General features: G+C 51.0%; 1 protein-coding gene across 14 annotated transcripts in view; it reads right to left on the bottom strand.

Annotated features, from left to right (window-relative positions):
* Nucleotides 1–20,848, bottom strand: part of LOC144734211 (uncharacterized) — a 67,344-nt gene that overhangs the window by 21,723 nt on the left and 24,773 nt on the right. For 8 of the 14 annotated variants that reach the window (XM_078616323.1, XM_078616314.1, XM_078616315.1 and 5 more), the window contains exons 2-6: nt 5,411–5,503; nt 5,033–5,113; nt 3,692–3,763; nt 2,350–2,513; nt 770–896 (exon numbers count right to left, since the gene is read on the bottom strand). In XM_078616323.1, coding sequence (XP_078472449.1) covers nt 770–896; nt 2,350–2,513; nt 3,692–3,763; nt 5,033–5,113; nt 5,411–5,503 — 537 coding nt within the window. The remainder of the gene's footprint in view (nt 1–769; nt 897–2,349; nt 2,514–3,691; nt 3,764–5,032; nt 5,114–5,410; nt 5,504–20,848) is intronic. The other 6 variants (XM_078616326.1, XM_078616327.1, XM_078616320.1 and 3 more) reach the window with 1 other exon arrangement.

Here is a 20,848-nt window from a genome sequence, read left to right as displayed (position 1 = left end):
AAAATTGTTGTTTGCGAGCGCCTATTAAGGCCGGCACAGCGCACATGGAGGTGGTTGTGGCCAGCGCCACGGTCAGCAACCTTTGTCTCCCCAGTGCCGATGTTTACACACCGCACCAGGTGTGTAAACTTTTCAGTGCTGGGTTGACCTAAGACAGGCCGTGACAGGGTGTCAAACTCAAACGGGATGCCCCTTGCTTTAAAGCTCAATGCACTACTCCCACACTGCGCCACCCCTCTCCACCCATCCACAAACTTGTTAGTAATATAAGCATTGGTTTTACCCTTTCTGGCAATCAAACAGGTGTTAAGATGTTAAAACACCCAACAGAAACCTATGGCAAGGAATCATATCTGCATTATCCACACATACTTGCGGTGGACATGCAAACAAAAACATGCTCTGGTAATATGTGCATTGTCTTTGAAACTGACTGGTCCACACCAGAGACAGCTTTCTTTAGGGCCTAGTCTCAACCAGTGTCAGACCAGAGGACGCCAAAAGGCGAACAGCACAAGGACAATGCACTATCAGAGCATTTATAGCTCGTGGCGAGCAGATACATCGTGGCAACTTTCTTGCCAGTATCAAAATATAAGAATTGGTTAACAGAAAGGGTAAAACCAATGGATATACTTTGACACTGGCAAGAAAGGACCCATGGCACTTGTTCGTGTCTGGGTGCGTGCGCGGTGGTGAAGGGTACGCTCTCTCACCGCGGTGGTGAGCGTGCAGGCGAGCCTAAGGTAGCGGGGACGGGCTCACTCACCGAGGTGCTTGCGCGGCGAGGCCGTGTGGTTGGAGGGTATCGCTCCCCCCCACGACCAGCGGTTACGTGGGTCTCGACGGGGGGGCCCCTTCTCCTGAGCTCGGCTTATGGACGCCTCGTATCGTGCCTGCGCCGACACAAAGACAAAGATCCCCCGTGTAGCCTTCAACAGACTGTTGGGGAAAGTGCTGCTACAGCGAGAACCCACGAAGGCCGGCACGGCACAACGAGCGGGTTGGGTGGCCAGCGCCACGCCCGGCCGCCTTTGCCTCCCAAGTGGCGATGTATACACACCGCACCAGGTACTCATTTAAGGCTGAGTCGACCTATGGGAGGCCCAGGACCGGTTCAGTTGATCGTCACCGGTGTTGGCCGCAAGCGGGAATCAAACTCGGGTCGCCGGGTTCATGGTGTGGCACACTAACCGCTGAACTACCGCTCCCCACAAACACCCTCAACACCACCACCACCACCCTCCCCTTGCCCCAGGTCTTGCACCTTGCAACATTAGGCTTTTGTCTCATTGGGTTCTGACCGCGGTAATAATCAGAGTTCAACATATCAATGCTCATGCATTTTGCAAGGGCGCTCCTATAAGAACCAAACCGGTCACACAGATCAAACAGATGACCAAATGAGCGATTGCACAAATAAATAATTAAGCTCTGCGGCAATATTTAACTTACAAACTGCCTTCCCTAGGCCCGACTGGTGTCCCTGTATGTTTTCGTTTGCACTGGCAGCTGAGCTGGGTACCAAAGGTCGCCATTGGCAGCCTTGAAGTGTGTGTGTGTACGTTTGTGTACGTGTGTGGGGAGCGGTAGTGTCGCGGTTAGTGGACTGCGCTATGAACCCGGCGACCCGGGTTCGATTCCCGCTCATGGCCAACACCAGTGACGATTATCTAAACTGCTCTTGAGCCTCCCCTAGGTCGACTCAGCCTCAAATGTGGACCACGTGCAGTGTGTAAAAAACATCGCCACTAGGCAGGCAAAGGCGGCCGGGCGTGGTGCTGGCCACCCACCCCCTCGTGTAGCGTGCCAGCCTTCGTAGGTGCTCGCTAACAGCACTTGCCCCAACACTCTGTTACAGGCTATACGGGGGATATTTGTCTTTGTATTGTGAGAACTCCACTGCCCTACTAAACTTTTATTGAGCGCCAGTGTGGGAAGAGGCGGAGTTGTGTTTAGTGCACTGTGCTACGACCCGGGTTACGATTCCCGACCAAAGATCATATTATTGGTGACAAATATCTGAAACCGGGGAAGAAGTAATAAGCAATGATGTTAATCGCGACCAGAAATCGAACTCGGGTCGGCAGACACACAAGAGAAAGACCCCCCATTACCTTAACAGACTGTTGGTGCAAGTGCCGTTACCAAGCACCTATGAAGGCCGGCACGGTAAACGAGGGGGTGGGTGGCCAACACCAACCAAGGCCGCCTTCGTCTCCCCAGTGGCGATGTTTTTACACACCGCACTAGGTACTAATTTTATGCCAAGCCGACACACACACACAAAGACAAACACACACCACCCCCCCCACCGCCCGGGCACGCGCCGTGCGCCGTCTCACTCGCCTTGTCCTCGGCGAGCTTCTGCTTCCTCTTCTCGTCGACGGCGACGCGCCTCTCCTCCTCGCGCTGCCTCTGCTCCGCGAGCCTCCTCCGCCGTTCCGCCATGAAGCGCTCGTACAGCTCGCGCGCCTTCCGCTCCTTCTCCTGGAAGAGCTCCCCCCGCGACGCTGGCGCCCGCCACGAGCCCCGCAAGTGCGCCACGGAGACAAGAAACACACGGACGGAGACAAGAGATACGCACACGCGCACACACAGACACAAACGTGGACACGCCGATAGAAACACGAGCAAGGACACGCGCAGACGGATACAAAACGCACGCAGACACACAAATACACAAACACACGCAGACATACAAATAGACAGACAAAAACATGCATAGATGCACACAGACACACATAAAGACAAATACACACAAATACACAAACACACAGACACAGGGAAAAACAAAACTATTTAGACAAAGATCACAGATAATATCCTTGTAGACTGTTGGGGCTGTTAGCAAGCACCTATTAAGGCCAGTATTATATACAGTAAAACCTTGGATTGCGAGCATAATTAGTTCCGGAAACGTGTTTGTAATCCAAAGCACTCGTATATCAGTTGTGATCACGTGACGCTCGGCAGACAAAGCGTATACACGTACTACTCGTATTGCAAGACCTCGCTCGTTTATCAAATTAATATTTATTTTAAAAATTTGCTCGTCTTGCAAAACACTCGCAGACCAAGTTACTCACAATCCAAGGTTTTACTGTATTTATTGTATAACGCCGTAGTTCTGAAAAGTTGTTTTTGTTTCTATTTTCCTTGTTGTATTTCTGTATTTAGGTTAATTCCTGTTTTGTAATTTTTGTGACCCGGCTCACCGTTGCCAATGAGACCACCCCGGTCCCTGAAGGTCTCTGCCGGTTAAACGAAACCAATGTGAGCACGCCGGTGGATTTGCAGACAATTGCCGCAACAGTTTAATCTTCGTCAAAGTCATCAGGGCCAATGTTGATGCCACCACACCTGGCCGCACGAACCCTTCCTCTGCTGCTTCCGTAGTTTGGGTAAATCGATATGCAGTGCCATTTTTTAAACTTTGTACATTCGGACAAAGGCGCTGGGACACAGCGGTCTACCCGTTCCGACCAACATCCTGGGATCTCTCTCGTCTACTGTCAAGCAGAAGGCGCGTAGTAGTTGATGGTTAATACACCCCGTGGTTACATGCAGGGCGGTCTGCCAGTTTTGAACCACGCGCCTCCGCAACGAGCGGCGAAAGCGCTGTCAACGGGCAACTTTAGCCGTGCCACTGCTCCACCAATACTGTAAATACAGTACAGTATATATATACCTCCTCTTTGCTGTGATGGACATGTCCCAGTATTGTGCACAGCGTCTTCAGACGAGGCTGCTTTTAGATGGTCTACGAATCAAAAATTGCATGCATTGTATGACTTCAAGAATCACGCCATTATCTTCAACCACCTCTTTCGATTCAAGAGTGTGGTCGCACGATGTGACCATGACAAAGGTTACCTCCCCTCTCCTCCTCCCTGGGACCGGGCACGACAGCGGTACGGCACGCACGCGAGGGCGAGTCACGCGCTGCCGTGAGCCTGAGCGCAGTCACATGACCGCACGTGGGCACGCGTTCACACTCGCGCAAGCACGCACACCGTCTAACAAAGACCAAGATCTCCCGGGTAGCCTTTAAAAAAACTGCTGGGAAAAGTGTTGCTTGGCGAGCACCGACGAAGGCCGGCACGGCATGCCAAAGAGGTGGTGTGGATAACACCACGCCCCGGCCGCATTTGTCTTCCCAGTGCTGACATTGCCCACCGCACTAGGCACTTGTTGATAACCGCCAGGTTCCAAGTGCAGTGCGATACCCGCTATACTGTCGCTCGGGGCCCACACACAAACACACATAAGTTTGTCACAATGAGTGCTGGCCTTCTCTCCTATCAAGCCGTCAATCCCACCGGCCTTTGTTTTTTTTTAAGGAGTGCCCACCCCACCTGCGTGCGTTCCCAGAAGACGCTAAGCGGTCGCCACTGCGGCAGTACCGGTGTTGAGTCACGAATCAACTTTGTGCGGTATCGTTTGTCAAATCGCATACTTTTATCAGCTTTGTCCAGTATTGATTTAATCGCAGCAGGTAAGCAGCCTTCCTAAAGACAGTTATATGCAAATAAACTTGAAAATTTACAACTAAAAATACAATTTCAAAAGCGACAAGATTAACACTCAGTTCTTGTAGATATGCCGATTGCTCACTTCCATCACTATCATCGTCATCATCATCACTACCATCGTCATCAGGACTACCACTACCTTCATTATCCTTAATATCAACTACCATCATCATAAGCAGCAGCATCACCACTACCACCATTATTATCATCATCATCACTACCATCATCAGTACTAGCACTACCTTCATTATCATTACGACCATCATCATTAGCAGCATCACTATCAGCTGCATCATGATTCTCATCATCATCAACATCCGTAGCACCATCCGTAGCAGCAGCAAAAGCACCATCATGAAAATTATTATCGCCATCGTGCCCACCATCATCAACACAACAACACCTGCCATTCGCCACTAAGTGGCAGTGACGTCACCACGGCGCCTGTGCCAGGCCAGGTACACCACCTTCACCACTCAGCACCTCCGGCCACTCACCCTGCATCTTCTCTAGCTCTTGCCGCCTCTCCTTGGCCAACCGCACTCTCTCGTCCGTCTTGGCACCGCCGTTATCAGTGCCTGCGGGCGCACAACGAGCGGGTGGAGGCGGTCCGGTGAGCGGGTCGCCTACCAAGCCTCATCCCGCCGCTGGCTGGCGGGGCACAGCGTGGGTAGCAACACCGCCAGGTCGCGACCGGCCAGCAACACGCGCGAGCTCGAGTGGCACGACAGCCGAGGTGTCTAGTCAACCGCCCTTTACAACAGGAAGTTACGGAAATAAATGGGTCAGCGATCATGTGTGTGTGTGTGCGTGTGGGGCGGTTGCAAAAGCAGCCGCACAACACCACCGTCACGTCGCCACCACGTGGCACGTACCTGCTTTGTTTGCCATGGCCGGGGGAGGGGTGGAGTTGGCGCGGCTCTCCGGCGAGCTCCGGTCTTCCAGCCTGGTGCGGCCCGGTGTGGAGGCTGCGGGTGGTTTGGGGAGTGCAGGGAATATTGGGAGAAGGGAGGTGGTGGTGGTGGTAATAGTAATGGTGGTAGAAGAGGAAGTGGTGGAGGAGGTGGTAGTGGTAGCGGTGATGGTTGTGGAAGAGGTGGTGGCAAGGTGGAAAAAGTGTTGGTGGTGATGAGCATACGAAGTAGGGGGGCAATAGGGGGGCACAGGAAAAGAGAATGACATCAGTCAGTACAGGTACAACAATAACAATGCAGGATGGCACTAGTACCGCAAGAATGACCAGGCTTAGACCTGCCTGCATCATATTGGCATGTTCCAAAAAAAATCGTCAGCCAAAATCACTCCGCTGCTGAATGAAGGCCTTTCCACGCCGTCGGAAAATCCCACGGTCCTACAATGCATCAATTCATGTAACTCCTGCGTACACGAAGCGTAAGCAACTGTATGTTTGCACAGATATTATACAACTAAAACGTGGAATGATGCCACAACCATTCTGCTATTCATCACCGGTAATAAAAGTGACTTGGATGGCAGAGCCCCACATGAATGAGAGTAATGCCAGGAGGAAGAAGTACAAGATAAACACTCCGGTATTGTATCACACGTAAAATATCCGTTGTACAAGGCCACACCTGGGTGATAAGCGGCGTAAAACCCTTCACGGACACAAAAGCCAGGGCTAGGTGCAACGGTTGGGTCGTGGGAGCCCATATCAGCCCTTGCCCTCTCACTCATTCATTCATTAATTCACTCAGTCACTCTCTCAACCACTCACCAACTCACTCACTCACTTGCTCAGTGTCCAACACAGTGGCTCACTCACTCACTCACGCGCTCATAAGCTCTCTCACGCAACTCATTCACATGCTTGTTCACCTACTCATTCACTCGCTCACCCATACAAATACTCACCCATCCACCCACATTGTCTCATTTGTTCACTCACTCACTGAATCAATCGTTCAGTCACTCACCCATCTACTCATTCAATCACTAGCTCACCCACCTACCCACTCACTCACTCAGCGTCCAACACAGTTTGCTCAATCACTCACCCGCTCACAAGTTCTCTCACTCAACTCGCTCACACGCTTGCTCACCCACTCATTCACCCATACAAACACTCATCCATCCACCCACCCACAGTCTCACTCGTTAACTCACTCACCGAATCAATCGCTCATTCACTCGCCCACCTACTCATTCAATCACTCGCTCAACCACCTACCCCATGCCACTCGCTCACCATCTCATTAATTCACCCACTCACACGTTCACCCACCCACCGCGCTCTTTACAGATCTCGTGTATGGTCACGTGTGGCTACAGCTGCATAAATGCGCCGCGCTAACGCCACCCGGCGTCACGACATGGCAGTAAATGCGGTGTGCAACGCGGGCTGTGGCCTCAGGCACACACAGCGCAGCCACCGCCCACGGCAAGGCGGTTAACGAACTCGGCAAAATCGGCGACTCGGGAGGGAAAGAGCGCGAAGCAGAGCCACGCGCGGTACAGAACGATCATCGGGAGCGGATGTCAAAAAATATATTCCCGACTCCCCCCCCTTCCCTCTGCCTTTGGTCTTCTCCCAGTATGTTTGTTACCCTTCCGCTCCTTTCCACCCCCCACCCTCCCCCCATAGAAATATCCCCCCCCCCCTCAACGCAGTCCCCACTTGGTTGGGGGCAGCGAGTCCAAGAGTTAACCTTTCCCCCCCTACGTCCGGTCACGTGATGCCAAATTTGAACTTTTGCGGAGTTTCTGTTCATCCCGACCCCTGCCCCCTCTATTAAATTATAGAAGCTGGATTGTAATATAGAGGCTGGCAGGTAGGCTGGGAGGCAATGTACTAAAACTTATAACAAGAACGAGACCATTACAATTCACCGAGTCTCAAAACTATTTCACAGCAGGGTCCGACAAACACTCGTGAATGGAATTGGCCAAACATCACAGTGTCAGGTCCCTTCTGAGAAAGAGACTTGAGAGTCAGCATGACTTGTTTATGATAAACGAAGGGCAGTGTGTATTGTATTGATTGTTTTGAGAAGGGTCGTGCTACATTGGGTTGTTTTCACCCATTCGTGTGAGAGGCAAACCATGGTAACCCAGCACACAGAATCGGAAACTTTATTTATCCTGGAGAAATCCGATGTGCTACAAAGCTCTTTTTCACAGCCATCCCCATAGGGGCGGGTTTGAAAACACTTCACACAGACCGATTCGACAATCCATTGCTGTCCTGCCATCTTCATTCATCTGCTGGGTTCAGAAGAACGAGAGGCCACGGGCGTGATGGCCTCACACCAAACCCATCGTGCCGCCCTTCACAGGTGCTACCCGCGAAACTGCACTCGCACCGACAGACTGCGAAGAGGCTACACGGGAGTTATCTTTTGTCTTTTGTTGTCGCTGCCCTTCCACCGACAGCTGTACGGTTACAAAGCTACCGCCAGATGCCCTCAAACGCTTTGGGGGCCGGTTTGAAAGGCCCGGTGTGAAAAGCCCGCTTGAAAAGTAACTTTACGAGCTTACTTTGGCACGCCGGCCGGCCTGCAATGCGTGTCAAGCCCCTCCCTCCCAGAGCACAAAAAATGTCAAGCGGACAGCAACAAGCTGCACCGTTAAAGTTGTAAGAGATAAGAGTTAAGAAGTTTCCAGAATTGAGCGAGCTTGTTACAAGAGGTTGCGAGAAGAGACACTGAGTGGGCAGCAGCAACCGGAGCTACCAAAGTTTCAATCGATGAGAGCTGACGCGTTGCTCGAGTTGTATGTATGTACGTTGAACTTCTTTCGCACCGTACGTAGCCATCCATGCTAGTCGGAGGTGCGGGAGTTGAGTGAGGTTATTGTTAGAGCTTGGGAAAAACGGACAATGGGAGGTAATTAAAAAGTCGGGCAACGCGAGCGAAGGAATGTTCTCCGTTAGAAAGAACACGCCAAGCACATACGGGATCTGGAAACCAATCGCTAAGAACACGGAGATAAGGGACAGACACGACAAAGCAATGGAGCTGCTAGCATGTTCTCCCGATAGGGAAATACAACTCCGCACAAGGTGATTTACAGAGAGCAAAGGGGTGCGATTGTGTACCACTGGATCGGTTCTTGCCATCGTACCGCGGCGTGTCACGGAATGTCACCATGCGTGCACGCACATGGGCAGCACTTTTCACAATCTCCCACATGCGGTGTTCAGAGCACCACCAAATCAAGTCCCTTCTTTCGGTGTCTATAAATCACATTTTGCGCGCATTACTACCACTCCCGCGGCGACGTAGGTCACCGCAGTTCGCCACTGTATGGCTCTCCTCCGTGCTCTTGGGATGTGCCGCGTGCTGTTTGGCACCATGTCCGAAACGTCGGACATCATTCCGAACAACAATACGACGCGGGACGACCCGACCACGCATCCGGGATCGACACTTTTACGCCTATTTATTTCCAGCCGGGACCGCACGCATCTCTGTCCGATGAATTTCTCACCAGTTCTAGGGCAGGTGGCACGGTGGTAAAGGGGGTGGGGCTCCCAATTGGAAGTTCACGAGATGGAATCAGTCGGGATTATACTGAACAATCGTCGCCCCCCGCCCCCCGACGGCGACGACTTGGCAGCACCCTCCTGAAAAAGAGTCATGAGACTCAGTGAGGGTTTCCTGGGTAAATTAGGATAACTTTGAAATATAGATTGAAAACTCATTATTTAGAACTGCTTTTTGTGTTTAGCTTGTTTGTCATTCACCCCCACACCTCTGATTAGCACGGTTGGCTACGTACGGTGTGGAAGAAATTCAACATACATACGTACAACATAATAAATAATGCAACCCATCGTCCCTCTGGGGCAGTGACAAACAGATACGAGTTCCGCCTTGCGGGCAACACGACAGTGATTGTCCTACGAGTTGACCGACCTCTCCGCCATAGTAATGTGGAATGTTCACCACTGGCTGTACAGAGGAGACAGGAGCACCGATGCCGCCTGAATGCTCACCGAATTTTGTTTTGTTTTTTGTTACACCAAACGCAGTCGCCGAGTCGTACACAGGGGGCCATTAGCAGCCAGCGGATACGCGAGGCACTTAAGAGAGCACCGTGGTGGGGGGGGGGGACAGGTGTGGCGGTGGATGCAGCCCACAACCACCACCACCACCACTACCACCGGATGCGAAGACGCTAAATTCAGAAGTTGGATTTAGGCAATGCTCTCTCTAGCTATTTTCGTTCTGTTGCGTTGTTGACCTTTGGCTTTTATAATAGACGACAGGATCACGCCTCAGTGCGTACTCACATTAAATAAATACAAATATCTCTCCGCCCCACCCAACCGTGTAGCCTTTACAGACTGTTGGGGCAAGTGCTGTTAGCGAGCATCTATGAAGACCGGCACGGCACATGATGGGGTGGGTGGCCAGCACCACGCTCGCCCGCCTTTGTCTCCCTAGTGACGATATTTACACATCGCACCAGCTACTCATTTGAGGCTGAGTCAACCTAGGGGAGGCCCAGGACAGGTTCAGATAATCATCATTGGTGTTGGCAGTGAGAGGGAATCGGGTCGCCGGGTTCATAGCGCAGCGCGCTACACACCCACCCACACACAAATATGCCTCCTCCCATGCAGCCTTTAACAGGCCAACTGAACACGTAGTATGACGTTCGTAGCCAACATGGACAGGGCTTCTAAATCATCTGGCCAAACTTTTGTCGTATAACCCTCCACTACCCGGCGTAGCCAAACCAATGTAAATTGTCACGTGTTGGCCAAACATCCCAATATAGCACCAGAGCTTTGGCAATTGTACGCCAACATCACTTATGTACACACAGACCCTCACTCCAGACACGCACATCTCACACACACACGCCATTCCCTCCAACACATTCTTCCACACACAACAACAACCGCCATTCGCCACTAGGTGGCGGTGACATCACTACAATGCTTGTGCCAGGATAGGTGCACTTTAAGGCCACACGAAGTGTCGAACGACCGCTGGCAGGAGCTCAGGGGACAGATCCAGGTGCCAAACACAACATACCCTCACACCCCTGACACGTAGATAGAGATACACAGCAGACAGGGGCGAATATGTTTGACAAAAAATAATACAAAGACACACCACACCCTCTGACAACACACATTCTTCCACTCACACACACACACCCAGACACCCACACAGCAGACACGGGGTTGTGTGCTTCTGGCTGTTGTAGAGCCGGGCTGGGCTTGAGTGTTATGGTATGCCGAGCATCTGCTTTTAACATGAGATGGCGGGCGGCTTTGGGGAATAATACAATGTCAGAGAGCCACTGAGCTGGCACCGCTGAGAGCCTGGGTTAAAATCCGGTTTGCAGCCACTGCCTGCGATTAAACCGGGCTCTCAAGCGTAATGAGTCGATCGTTTTAGCCCGGTTGGCAATGACGGCACAAAAAAAAGCATCGTTAAATTTTGACTTTGAACTTATTTGACTCTAGCTCGATTGATTCAACATTTGCATTTGACATGTGGAGAACTAACGACGACGGAGTAGTGGCAGCCCGAAAAGTACATCGGGATGGAGCGATGAGATAAGTTCTAGATTTGAAGCTGTCGTGACTGCAAGGATTCATATTCTTAGGTTTTTTCGGTAAAGTCACGTAGGTAAAAAATTAATCAATCGTGCTGTGAAGCTTGTGTTGCCTCCGAAACGTCGTGATTTTTATTTTTATTTTACTATTCTTAATTTTAATGTTTTACCTACGTGACTTTACCGAAAAAACCTAAGAATACGATGAGATAAGCTCGTGTGCGGGAGCTAGATTTTTTTTTGCATATCGCAAGACCGTTAAGAGATGGCGATGGCTTATGGAGGCCTTCATCCAGCTGTGGGAGTCGGGGGGGGGGGTTGGCGGAGGCCCAGGATCAGTTCAGGTATCGCTTGGCACTGATGTTATCCTTGGACGGGAATCAAACTAAGATTGCCAGATTTGTAGTGGGATTGTGAAAATCTTATTTTTTTTGCATGAAAATGCACTACGTTCTGTGCCCCGACAGGAATTACTATTGGTTGCCAATAACTGCAAATAGAAATATCCTGACGATTCTACACATTCGATGCACGTCGGTTGAGCGCACAAACTGATTTCAATCGATGCATCGTCCCCGCGCTGAATAACACTGTCGCGTAGCCCCCATCCTCGCCACTCGTGAAAACCGCGTCCGGCGACTGCGACTGTGACAAATCAACTAATTGCAATTAGTGCCAGCAGTGAAATCGATGGAAAAAGGGCAGAACAAGCTAAAACAATAACCCTGGACCCGGTTGCACCCAAGAGAGTCCACGTGTCAAAGCCCACGCTCCCCGCAGAGATTTTTCCATTGCGCGCTCAGTCTCACGAAGCCCCGCGGCTGATTGTTTGTTTACTATGGATCGCACGATTCAGGCTGCTAGCTCACGCCGCTGCGGTCGCCGCCGACAGCGACGATGGCCAAGCTAGGACGGCAAGGTGGCCACAGTGGCAAGACTTGGGCCTCGCAGAAAAAAAAATGTCCCGAGTTCGATCAACGATTCGGGCGCATCTCTGCGTTGTGCCTGAGTTCTGCAGACTGCAAGTGTTGCGTGCGAGTGTGACACAAACCAAATTTAGCAGCAATTACACTATGACGCTTCCCTTGAAACTGTGCCAAGCGGCATCCGGACAGAAAACCAGCAAGTCAGAATAATTAAGAATTTTCACAATGCACATGAGTAGGCCCCGGGTTTATGGCTGCAGTTAGAAACATAGGTAGGGGGCAGTGGAACTTTATTCAGCTCTTTAAGAATGCAATTCATTCACAATCTCAGTCGTTCATCATTTATCGCTCTGCCCTGTTGAACGTCAAGTCCTCTGGTCATTACAGTGTTCTTGCCGGCTGTGCGAGCCGCCCTTGCCGATTTAGCAGCTGGATGCCAGCTGTTGATGGAAATCATTTAGAAACCCTCGCAAAGCTATGGCCAGATGGTTTCTTTTTTCTTTTTTTACACACAGTTTCTGTGCACAGGCCCCAAAAACGTCAAACAGCCAGCAACAAACAGCAGAGTCAAAGATGTCATGGATAAGTGCTCTTTGCGGTTGGCCGTTTTCCACTTCAGATAAAAGATGAACACGTGTTCGCGAAACGAGCAAGGTTACTACAAGAGCTTGGGAGACAAAAAAAGAGATGGTGGGAAGGAATTCAAATGTGGAGCAGTGCTGGGAAAGAAGCAGAGACACAAAAGTGTTGTGTGTGGGATATGCTATACATGTACAGCCATTTCGTTAATCCAAGATAGCAAAGCATCCCTTTAGATTTCTCGCTTCTGAAATTCAATGAAAAAAAATGTTACGTAGAAAAACCACACGACCTTAGTGCCATCACAAATACAATGGCGAATCACTCAAGGGCTCCACATGGAGAGCAGAGCAGTTTAATTTGTGGAGCAGAAAAATGGCGCACGTGGAGAAAAGTCACCCCGAGTGGATAACAGATAAAACACGGCCGCACTACAGGCTCACGCATCCCACTTGCTGTGCTGTGACATCTTGGCCATCTTGCAGCCCAGGGGGTTTGGGAGTTTTGCAAATCTGCGAGTAGCCCACAATCCCTTGCCTCCAAAGCACTGGATCGCAGGAGTCAGCCAGCATACCACGGTTGTTCAAGGTTAGGACACCAAATAGGGGCAGCGATCTGTAACGTAATATCCATTGTGGTGCCACCATCAGGCAGAGCCAGGTGGTGCGGTACGCTCAGACATCCCACAAAACATGAACACTGGCAAAGAAAACAGATCACAACCTAATAAGTGCACAAAGCATCATGCAGAGGTGCATGATAGCAATTCCACAGGCAGACGGCAGGAGGAACACACGAAACAGAGAATACGATCGAGTGTAGCGGTATCATATTAACCGCTCACAAAATTCAGTGGGCTTGAGCAGGACACGTCGCTAGAGGTGATGATGGGCTGGCGGTCGAGACTAACAACAGAGTGGCACAGTCAGAGTACGGAACACATCACAGAGGACGTCAACTGCAGTGGATGTGCAGCGCTAAAATCAGCTCATGTGCGCGTGCTCAACTGATTGTCCCATCGTGGGACACTGAGGGATGGCGACGGCGAGGGGGGTGGATAAATCATGGCTGGTGATGATGATGTGTCACAGTCCTAACTTGCTCACCCAGCATGCTGTGCGTGTCACATGACATCGCCGTACTGCATGCAAAATGCACAACAGCCTTGTTGTCGACCACAGACATGATAATTTGTAATTTGAGTGCATATTATTTTAGGCGGCAATAGAATGCGAAAATGACTGTACAATGGTTCCGTCCACGCTAGGAATCGTCGGCACAATATAGCCATCATAGCGCATCTGACGAGTCTCTCGTCATTTTCAGAAAGTATCACCACAATTAGGTTTTCAAAACGCGGACCATGCTTGCTGTGATAAACACTGGATTCGGCACCACTGTTCTCGCCGTCAATCTGAAGATGCCATCGCGTCTCCGCCGCGTCTCTTGCGCCACGTTTGCCCGTGCGTGCGCGTTCGTGCGGATTTCTAGACGCGTGAAAAAAAAGTCTATTTATGTCGACGCTCATTCCGTTCATTCCTACCGCATTCGCAAGTGGGGCCGCCCACCCCGCCCCACCACCTCCATTCTGCCCATTGGCCTGGGCGCCACTTGGTAGCCGGCGAGTCGAACCGGTCGCAACTTCTCCGCCGCCCCACTCGCCCCGGCACACTTGCCGCTGATGTGATTGCCTGCGAAGGGTGTGGGCCTCGTGGTCAATTCTGTTGAAAGAGCTTGGCCGACTGACGAACAGCGTTTCAGTTTTAACTTCCCCATGAGCCCATTGACTTGACATTGCTGCTGGCAGTGGCTGCCGACGGGCGGGCGAGACAACCGCCAATCTCGGCAATCGATATCATGTTGAGCTGTCGACGCCGATTCGCACAGGGCACATTGTCACTGACGCATTAATGGAGTTAATCGTAGTTGTCATCATCATCAACCATGAACTATCCCACCACTGGCAGTAGGCCTCCCCGAGCCGGTCTCACGATGAGACGATCTAGCACCTGCACGCGAGTCGATTTAAATCGATCCATCTTTACGGTTTCACTTCCTCACACGCTTGCGTTCCCTCCCTGGGCTGGGGATGTTCGGAGGTAAACCCAGTGTGCACATGGCGCTCCTCAAAGGTCCTCCAGCAGCCAGCTCACAGCTGCTACCTCCAGCCAGCTCACAGTCGAGCACGCTTGGCAGTTTCACAAATCTCTACGTGATCCGCCAACCCTTGCCTCAAAAGCGCTGGATCCGTAGGCGCGTGTCAACACACACACAGGAGCTATCCGCCTTCAGGACTTACACCATAATGGTTGTAAAAATACAGGGTGCTTAAAATGTTTTTAAAACTTCTGAGAATTTGCAACAATACCACAAGAAATATGCTGCCTCCGGGCACTGGAGACCACCTGGAGAAGATTCCAGGCACGCGTTGACAACGATGGCGAACAAGTGGAGACTCTCTCACTTTTTGAAACTATTAACATACATTTTTTTGATCATGTTACAGTGTATTATCCGTTCTTTTTCCACTAAAAACGATAGTCCCATATAAGTGTTAAAACATTTTTAAGCACCCTCGATACATAGGTCAAAGTGAAATCGTTAAGTTTGATCTTTTGTAACAATCACATTACATGGCGAAGAACACTTGCACCATAACCAAACATTCAGTGGCCCAAGCGTGATTGGCGTGGGCCCTGGCGCAAGGACTAGAACGTGTCCCCCCCGCCCCTACCGCATGGGCCCCTCTGGCCGGCAAAGTGCGAGACCCACGCTCAGGGGTCAGCTCCGAATAGTAAAGGTGCAGCCCCTGCAACTACTCGCTCACGCCACTGCTGGCGGAAAGGCTTACAATAGAGGGAGCTCTCGGGAAGCCTTTCTATAGAGCATCTTGAGACCACTCTTCCATCCTGGCCAGACGTCTTGGGCAGAGGTGGGAGTAGCCACACTTTATACTCCACCGCACCTGCCAATCCAATAACGTGACCTGCCAATCGAAAATACTGCTCATTGCACAGAGGAAGCGGAGAGGGAGGAGGGGATTTAATAAACTTGCACCACTGTTTCAACTATCGAGCCGGGAGGTGGGATTGAACCCGGTGACCTCCGGACGGCGTGTCTGGCACGCTGACCGTTATATATTGCTGCGGTAGCAGCAGAAGCATCCCCCGCTCCGTAAACACCCCGAGTGGGTCTCGTAATCGGGACGAGTCTAGGTGATGAGAGGAAGAGGAAAACGCGAGCGCCCTTGCCAGGGAACTGAGTCAGCAGCGCCGAGCCCGGAGTGTTTGAGCCCCGGGGCAAGTGAGCAGAATTAATGAACGCAACTGTCATCGGTTCTGATGCCTTCTCCGCCCCAGCAGCACAAGTGAGAAACGAAACTTACAGTGGGGCAGCAATGTCTGTGGTGTACATTTTAAGAAGGTCAACAAACCCTCGTGAAGCGACACACGGTGCGCGCGGCGTGGGAGGGGGGGGCCTTCATCCCAGCGGTGGATTGACAAAGGGCTGTGAATTCGTCGTCGTCATCGTCGTCGTCAGTAGCAGCAGCAGCAGCGGCCGTGATCCATACACTGCAGGATGAAGGACTCTCGTCCAAGCCGTCGCCAGTCTCGTGGGCTCGCAATGCGACACTCCATCAAGCTCGCATTCCACACGAAAAGCCACCTCGTTCAGCTATCATTTGTGGCTAGCTGGCGTCTGAAAAAGAGCTATGTAGCTCAGTGGGCCTTACCTGGTAAAATAAAAATTGTTGTTTCATTTGTAAATTGTTGATTTCATTTCTCTGTCTCCGCAGTACATGCCCACGAAAAACTTCTCTTAAGTGAGTGTGATGAAGTCTCTAATGAGCATCAATTCTCTAATCTGTGTGTTCCTCTTCCCATCTCCGTATGAAATTCAAAGCATACTCCTCTCCACGCATCTGAACGCAATTTTATCGCATTTTTAAAATTGTATTTGTCAGTGTTCACATTTGTGGTAAACGTGTCTCTCATAGCAGGTCACATGCAATGATTAAAAACAACTTCCTTGTTGATTTCCATTTTTTATTAAAACTTATAAGGTAGCTGCTGTGGGTGAAGCACTGGCCCATCCTCGCTTCAGGTCAGATATACCAAGTATCACTCCATGAAAACCAAAGCAGGTTGGCCTACGTATAAACTGAGCCCCATCATAAAATCCTGCAATTTAATAATTTCACGACTTTGTTTGTGTGCCAGTCATCGGTGACCGGGGCTGAGATCATCCACTCGCTACGTAGAGAGATAACAAGCGCCATTTGCAGAGCCGCACAGCCGTCCTCGTTATCAGCTCACGGTCAGTCATGTCATCCGAGGTGACTAATTTTATGGCGTGAAGCAGCAGCAGCAGCAGCACTGCTATGGACAAAAAAAAAGAGAAAACCAACGCTCGCTTACCGCACACGGGAAACGACACGGTGACACATCTGGACCAGTTCAGCCTCTTTACAATTATCCTAATCAGCCCAGTTTCGCCAACACTTATCTCTGCCCTCTCTGACTCAACCGCGCTCGCACTGTGCCACGCTCACCGCCTCTGACGTGTCGCGCCCGCGCACCGGCGGTTAAAACGAAAACCGTCGAACCGCCAATTTGGCAATTCTTCGGCTTTTTACAACGTCTGCATTTTATTTTACGATCCTAAATAACGGAGCGGCGAACGACGAATGGGACGCGTCCGAAGAGGACGTCCACCCGGGAGAGATGGAGCGATCGGTAATCTAATTTCTGACCAGCTCTTGTGCAGGTGCCAAGGTGGATTATAACGTCATGGGCAATAGCCTTTGGGAGGCCTTCATCCAGCAGTGGATTGACCACGCCAGATGATGATTTCAGCCCTTTTCACAATCCAATTGCAGGTGAAGGCCTCCTGCCCTGTGCCAGTCATGGAGGTTGAGTAACCATACTTCACCACCCTGGTCAATGCAGGTTGTTTAAGAGAGGTGAGGCCCAGGGTCGGTTTGGATGTCACTCGTCACCACTGATCCGTGCTGGGGAATTGAAATCAGGTCACTGGATTCACACCCCAGGTTTCGTGACTATATTACATTTTATTAGATGTTTTTCCACCAATCACATTCCAATGCTATCGGCGTCGTGTCACGACACGAAGACATTCCCATTCAGAACACTCTGAAGCTGCCAGTGCATCACCCCGTGTCAAGAGAATGGCCCCGGAATGAAATCACGCACGTCAATAGGCCTCTCTATCCATGCAAGCGTCATTATAACGATAATAGTCTATCCACGCAAAGGGGATACACCTTAAATTTTTATTTAAAGCGTTCATGACTGCAGGGATTCATATTCTTGGTTCTTTCGGTAAAGCCACGTACCGAAATGTACACCACAGAAATTGCTCGGTAAAGTCACGTAGAAGGGAAACAATAAAATAATTAAAAAAAATTTATAAAAATATTTTTTCTATTTTTATTATTTTATTGTTTCCCTACTACGTCACTTTACCGAAAGAACCAAGCATATGGGGCACACCTTGTATATGCCATGCAAAGTGTTAATTGCATGCCAATCAAACTGAAATATTTAAGTCCTCAGAGCTGGTGCCAGCTCCCTCTAAGTGGAGGCCGTTTCGCCAACGGTGATGCGAGCGAGCAATTGCGGGCCTGCACTTTTCCCTTTTAACATATTTTAGAACGCCGGTCTTTACGGGCAGGCAAGTGAGAGAGTGCGTGCGAAGACGTGTTGCCAAAGTTGCGGCTGTTGTGTAGACATATTTTCGCGGAGCTAAGTGAGCCAACGGAGCCCGGTGCCACGCTCACAAAGGGAGGGACTCATTCGGATATACGACACCGCAGCAAGCAGCTAACACCACCACGCCACCTGAATATTAAACCTTGAAGGGAGACGCGACCAAAAAGACAAAGAGGCTCTTATTTTGCTGGATGAGTCACCTAGGAGCGGTGCGTGGTTCACAGGGCGTCCAGCACGAGCTGTCAGATTCTTTACCGTGAAAAAAGGATTTTAAGTCACGTTTTAGGAGGAGATCGTGAGAGGCAGCGGCGTCTTGGGGAGGGCGTGATCCAGCAGTGGACCGACCATGACTAACGATGAAGATGATAGCAGCACCACTAGATTGCAATTCTTTTTATTTTCCCTCCAACTTTTTCCTGATTGCGCTATCATTCAGAAATCTCCCAAAGCGGTGCGTCCCCCTCCTTCGTGCATGAGAACAGCCCGCGTAAGTGGATACCACAGAGCTGCTTCTGAGATCTCTTCAAATGACCTCCGATTCACACACCTGTGGGCAGCACTTTTCACACCTGTCGTGCCACGGAGAGTAATGTTCGTCAAATTTATATTTTTAATTACCGCAGATGAAATACGTCATGACGAGTACTGCATTATGGGAGCCTGCCCTATAGTTGCATCATGAAATATGCTGGCAGAGTGGTGCAATGGTAACACTCGTGCCTTAAAGAAAGGTTCGATTCCTGACTCGGGTGCCCTTCTGTGCGGAGTTTGCATGTTCTCCCCATGTTTTGCATGGGTTTCCTCTGGTTTCCGGTTTCCTCCCGTCGTTAGACAAAAACCCTATACAATGTAACAGACATTGGCTAAACCATCAGCAACGCTGGAAAATTACCTGCAAATTACTCAATTGGGATTACACACAGCAGCATCAACCACTACTTTGAAAGACTTGGCAAGACCCACCTGAAAAAGAGTTCCTTGAGACTCAGCAAGGCCTTCCTGGGTAACCGAGCGTCATATCAACTCAACGATAAGGGTCATTTTCCAAGGGGCCTGGCAAGCGAGACGATAGACCTGACCAATCTTCACGTCACATCGCTCGCTCACACGCTACAGGACACAGGCGTCGTGTCGTCCCTCGTAAGTGGACGTGCGGCGACTGTCCCGCTCCTATGTCTGACCGATCGTCACGACTCGGGGCCACAAGTTGATTCACGTACCAGTTCCTTCTCTCATGCAGCACACGCATGATGTGCGGCGTTAAGAACCCATTGAGCCCATAATGGGAAGATGGGTGGGTGGGTAGATGCGTGGGTAGGTGGGTAGGTGGCAAGGTGGGTGGGTAGACGGGTGGGTGAATCGACAGAGTCAGGTGGGTAGACGAATACGTAGATGGGTGGGTTAGTCAGGTGGATGGGCAGGGTAGAAGGGCAGGTGAGTTGATAGACAAGCTGGTGGGCACGCAGGTGGGTTTGTAGGCAGGTCGTTAGCCCGGGTAGTGAGGCGGATTGTTAGACAGGTGGGTAGACGGGCAGGAGAAGCTACAGCGAGTAGCTGCAGCAGCAGCAGCAGGCCAGGCCACGGAGGCAGCGCCTGCAGGCGATGGCGTCATTGCTGAACCACGCACATCATCACAACGCCTGGCGCGGGCCCAACTCATTACAGCGCTCCCATGGAACGCGCGCCGCCGCCGCCGCCACCACCAAACAAGTTTGTGTTTGCTAGCTCTGCCGCACGGGGGGAGCGGGGCCGCGATCACGGCTGCGTGCAGAGGCGTGTCCGCAGAAACGCGGTCAAATTAAACTCGAGCTCCATCATTTACATAATTCTCTGTTTACTTCGGCGCCTGTGACGCATAAGTGTGGCGCGAAAACCTCTACACAAGCAACGTGAATACCAAACTCTCTCCATTATTACAACCACGGATGACATAATGCTCACCGATTTGGCACAGATAGGCGCTCTTTAATTGCACCGCATTGCCTTCACGTGCACTGACCACCCACCAAGCTTCCACAGAAGCCAATAGGAGTGGACAAGGTGGGTGAGGAGTTAAAGCGAGAGGTCGGGCTGACTTTAAGTTCTATCGTGGATGGAGGCTGATGCCGGGTCTTGCGGAGACCGTTGCAGGAGGTGCTGTTAACGAGCACCTATTAAAGGCCAGATGGCGCACAATAGGGTGGTGAGTTTTTGCTCTGCACGGTTTAATCCTCAGACCCTTCATCCCCAGTGGTGGGCAACCTGTGGCCCCGCATGTGTCTCGTGGAGCCCCCCTCCCCGTGGTGGCCTGGTCTCAGTGTGTCTCTCGCGTGATTCTTGGGGCCATGATGCGTGCACAAGCACGGTGTCAAGCTTGCGGCCCACTGAGGTGAAGGAGGCTTGCTCACGTGGCCCAATGACTCGCCTGGGTTTGCCCGTCACTGCTTTAGCCTCTCTTAGACACGTTCACCACCGCAGAATAGAATTCTGACCGTAGAGATAGAGTACAGGTATTTGGAGACGTGTACGGGCACACGAACCGGCGAGCGAAAATCCACATGAA

Source organism: Lampetra planeri, chromosome 50 (assembly GCF_965212315.1).
Source record: "Lampetra planeri chromosome 50, kcLamPlan1.2.h2, whole genome shotgun sequence".
NCBI classification, from domain to species: Eukaryota; Metazoa; Chordata; class Hyperoartia; order Petromyzontiformes; family Petromyzontidae; genus Lampetra; species Lampetra planeri.
Note: the sequence above shows the minus strand (reverse complement) of the source record. Positions and strands in the feature narration are given on the sequence as shown.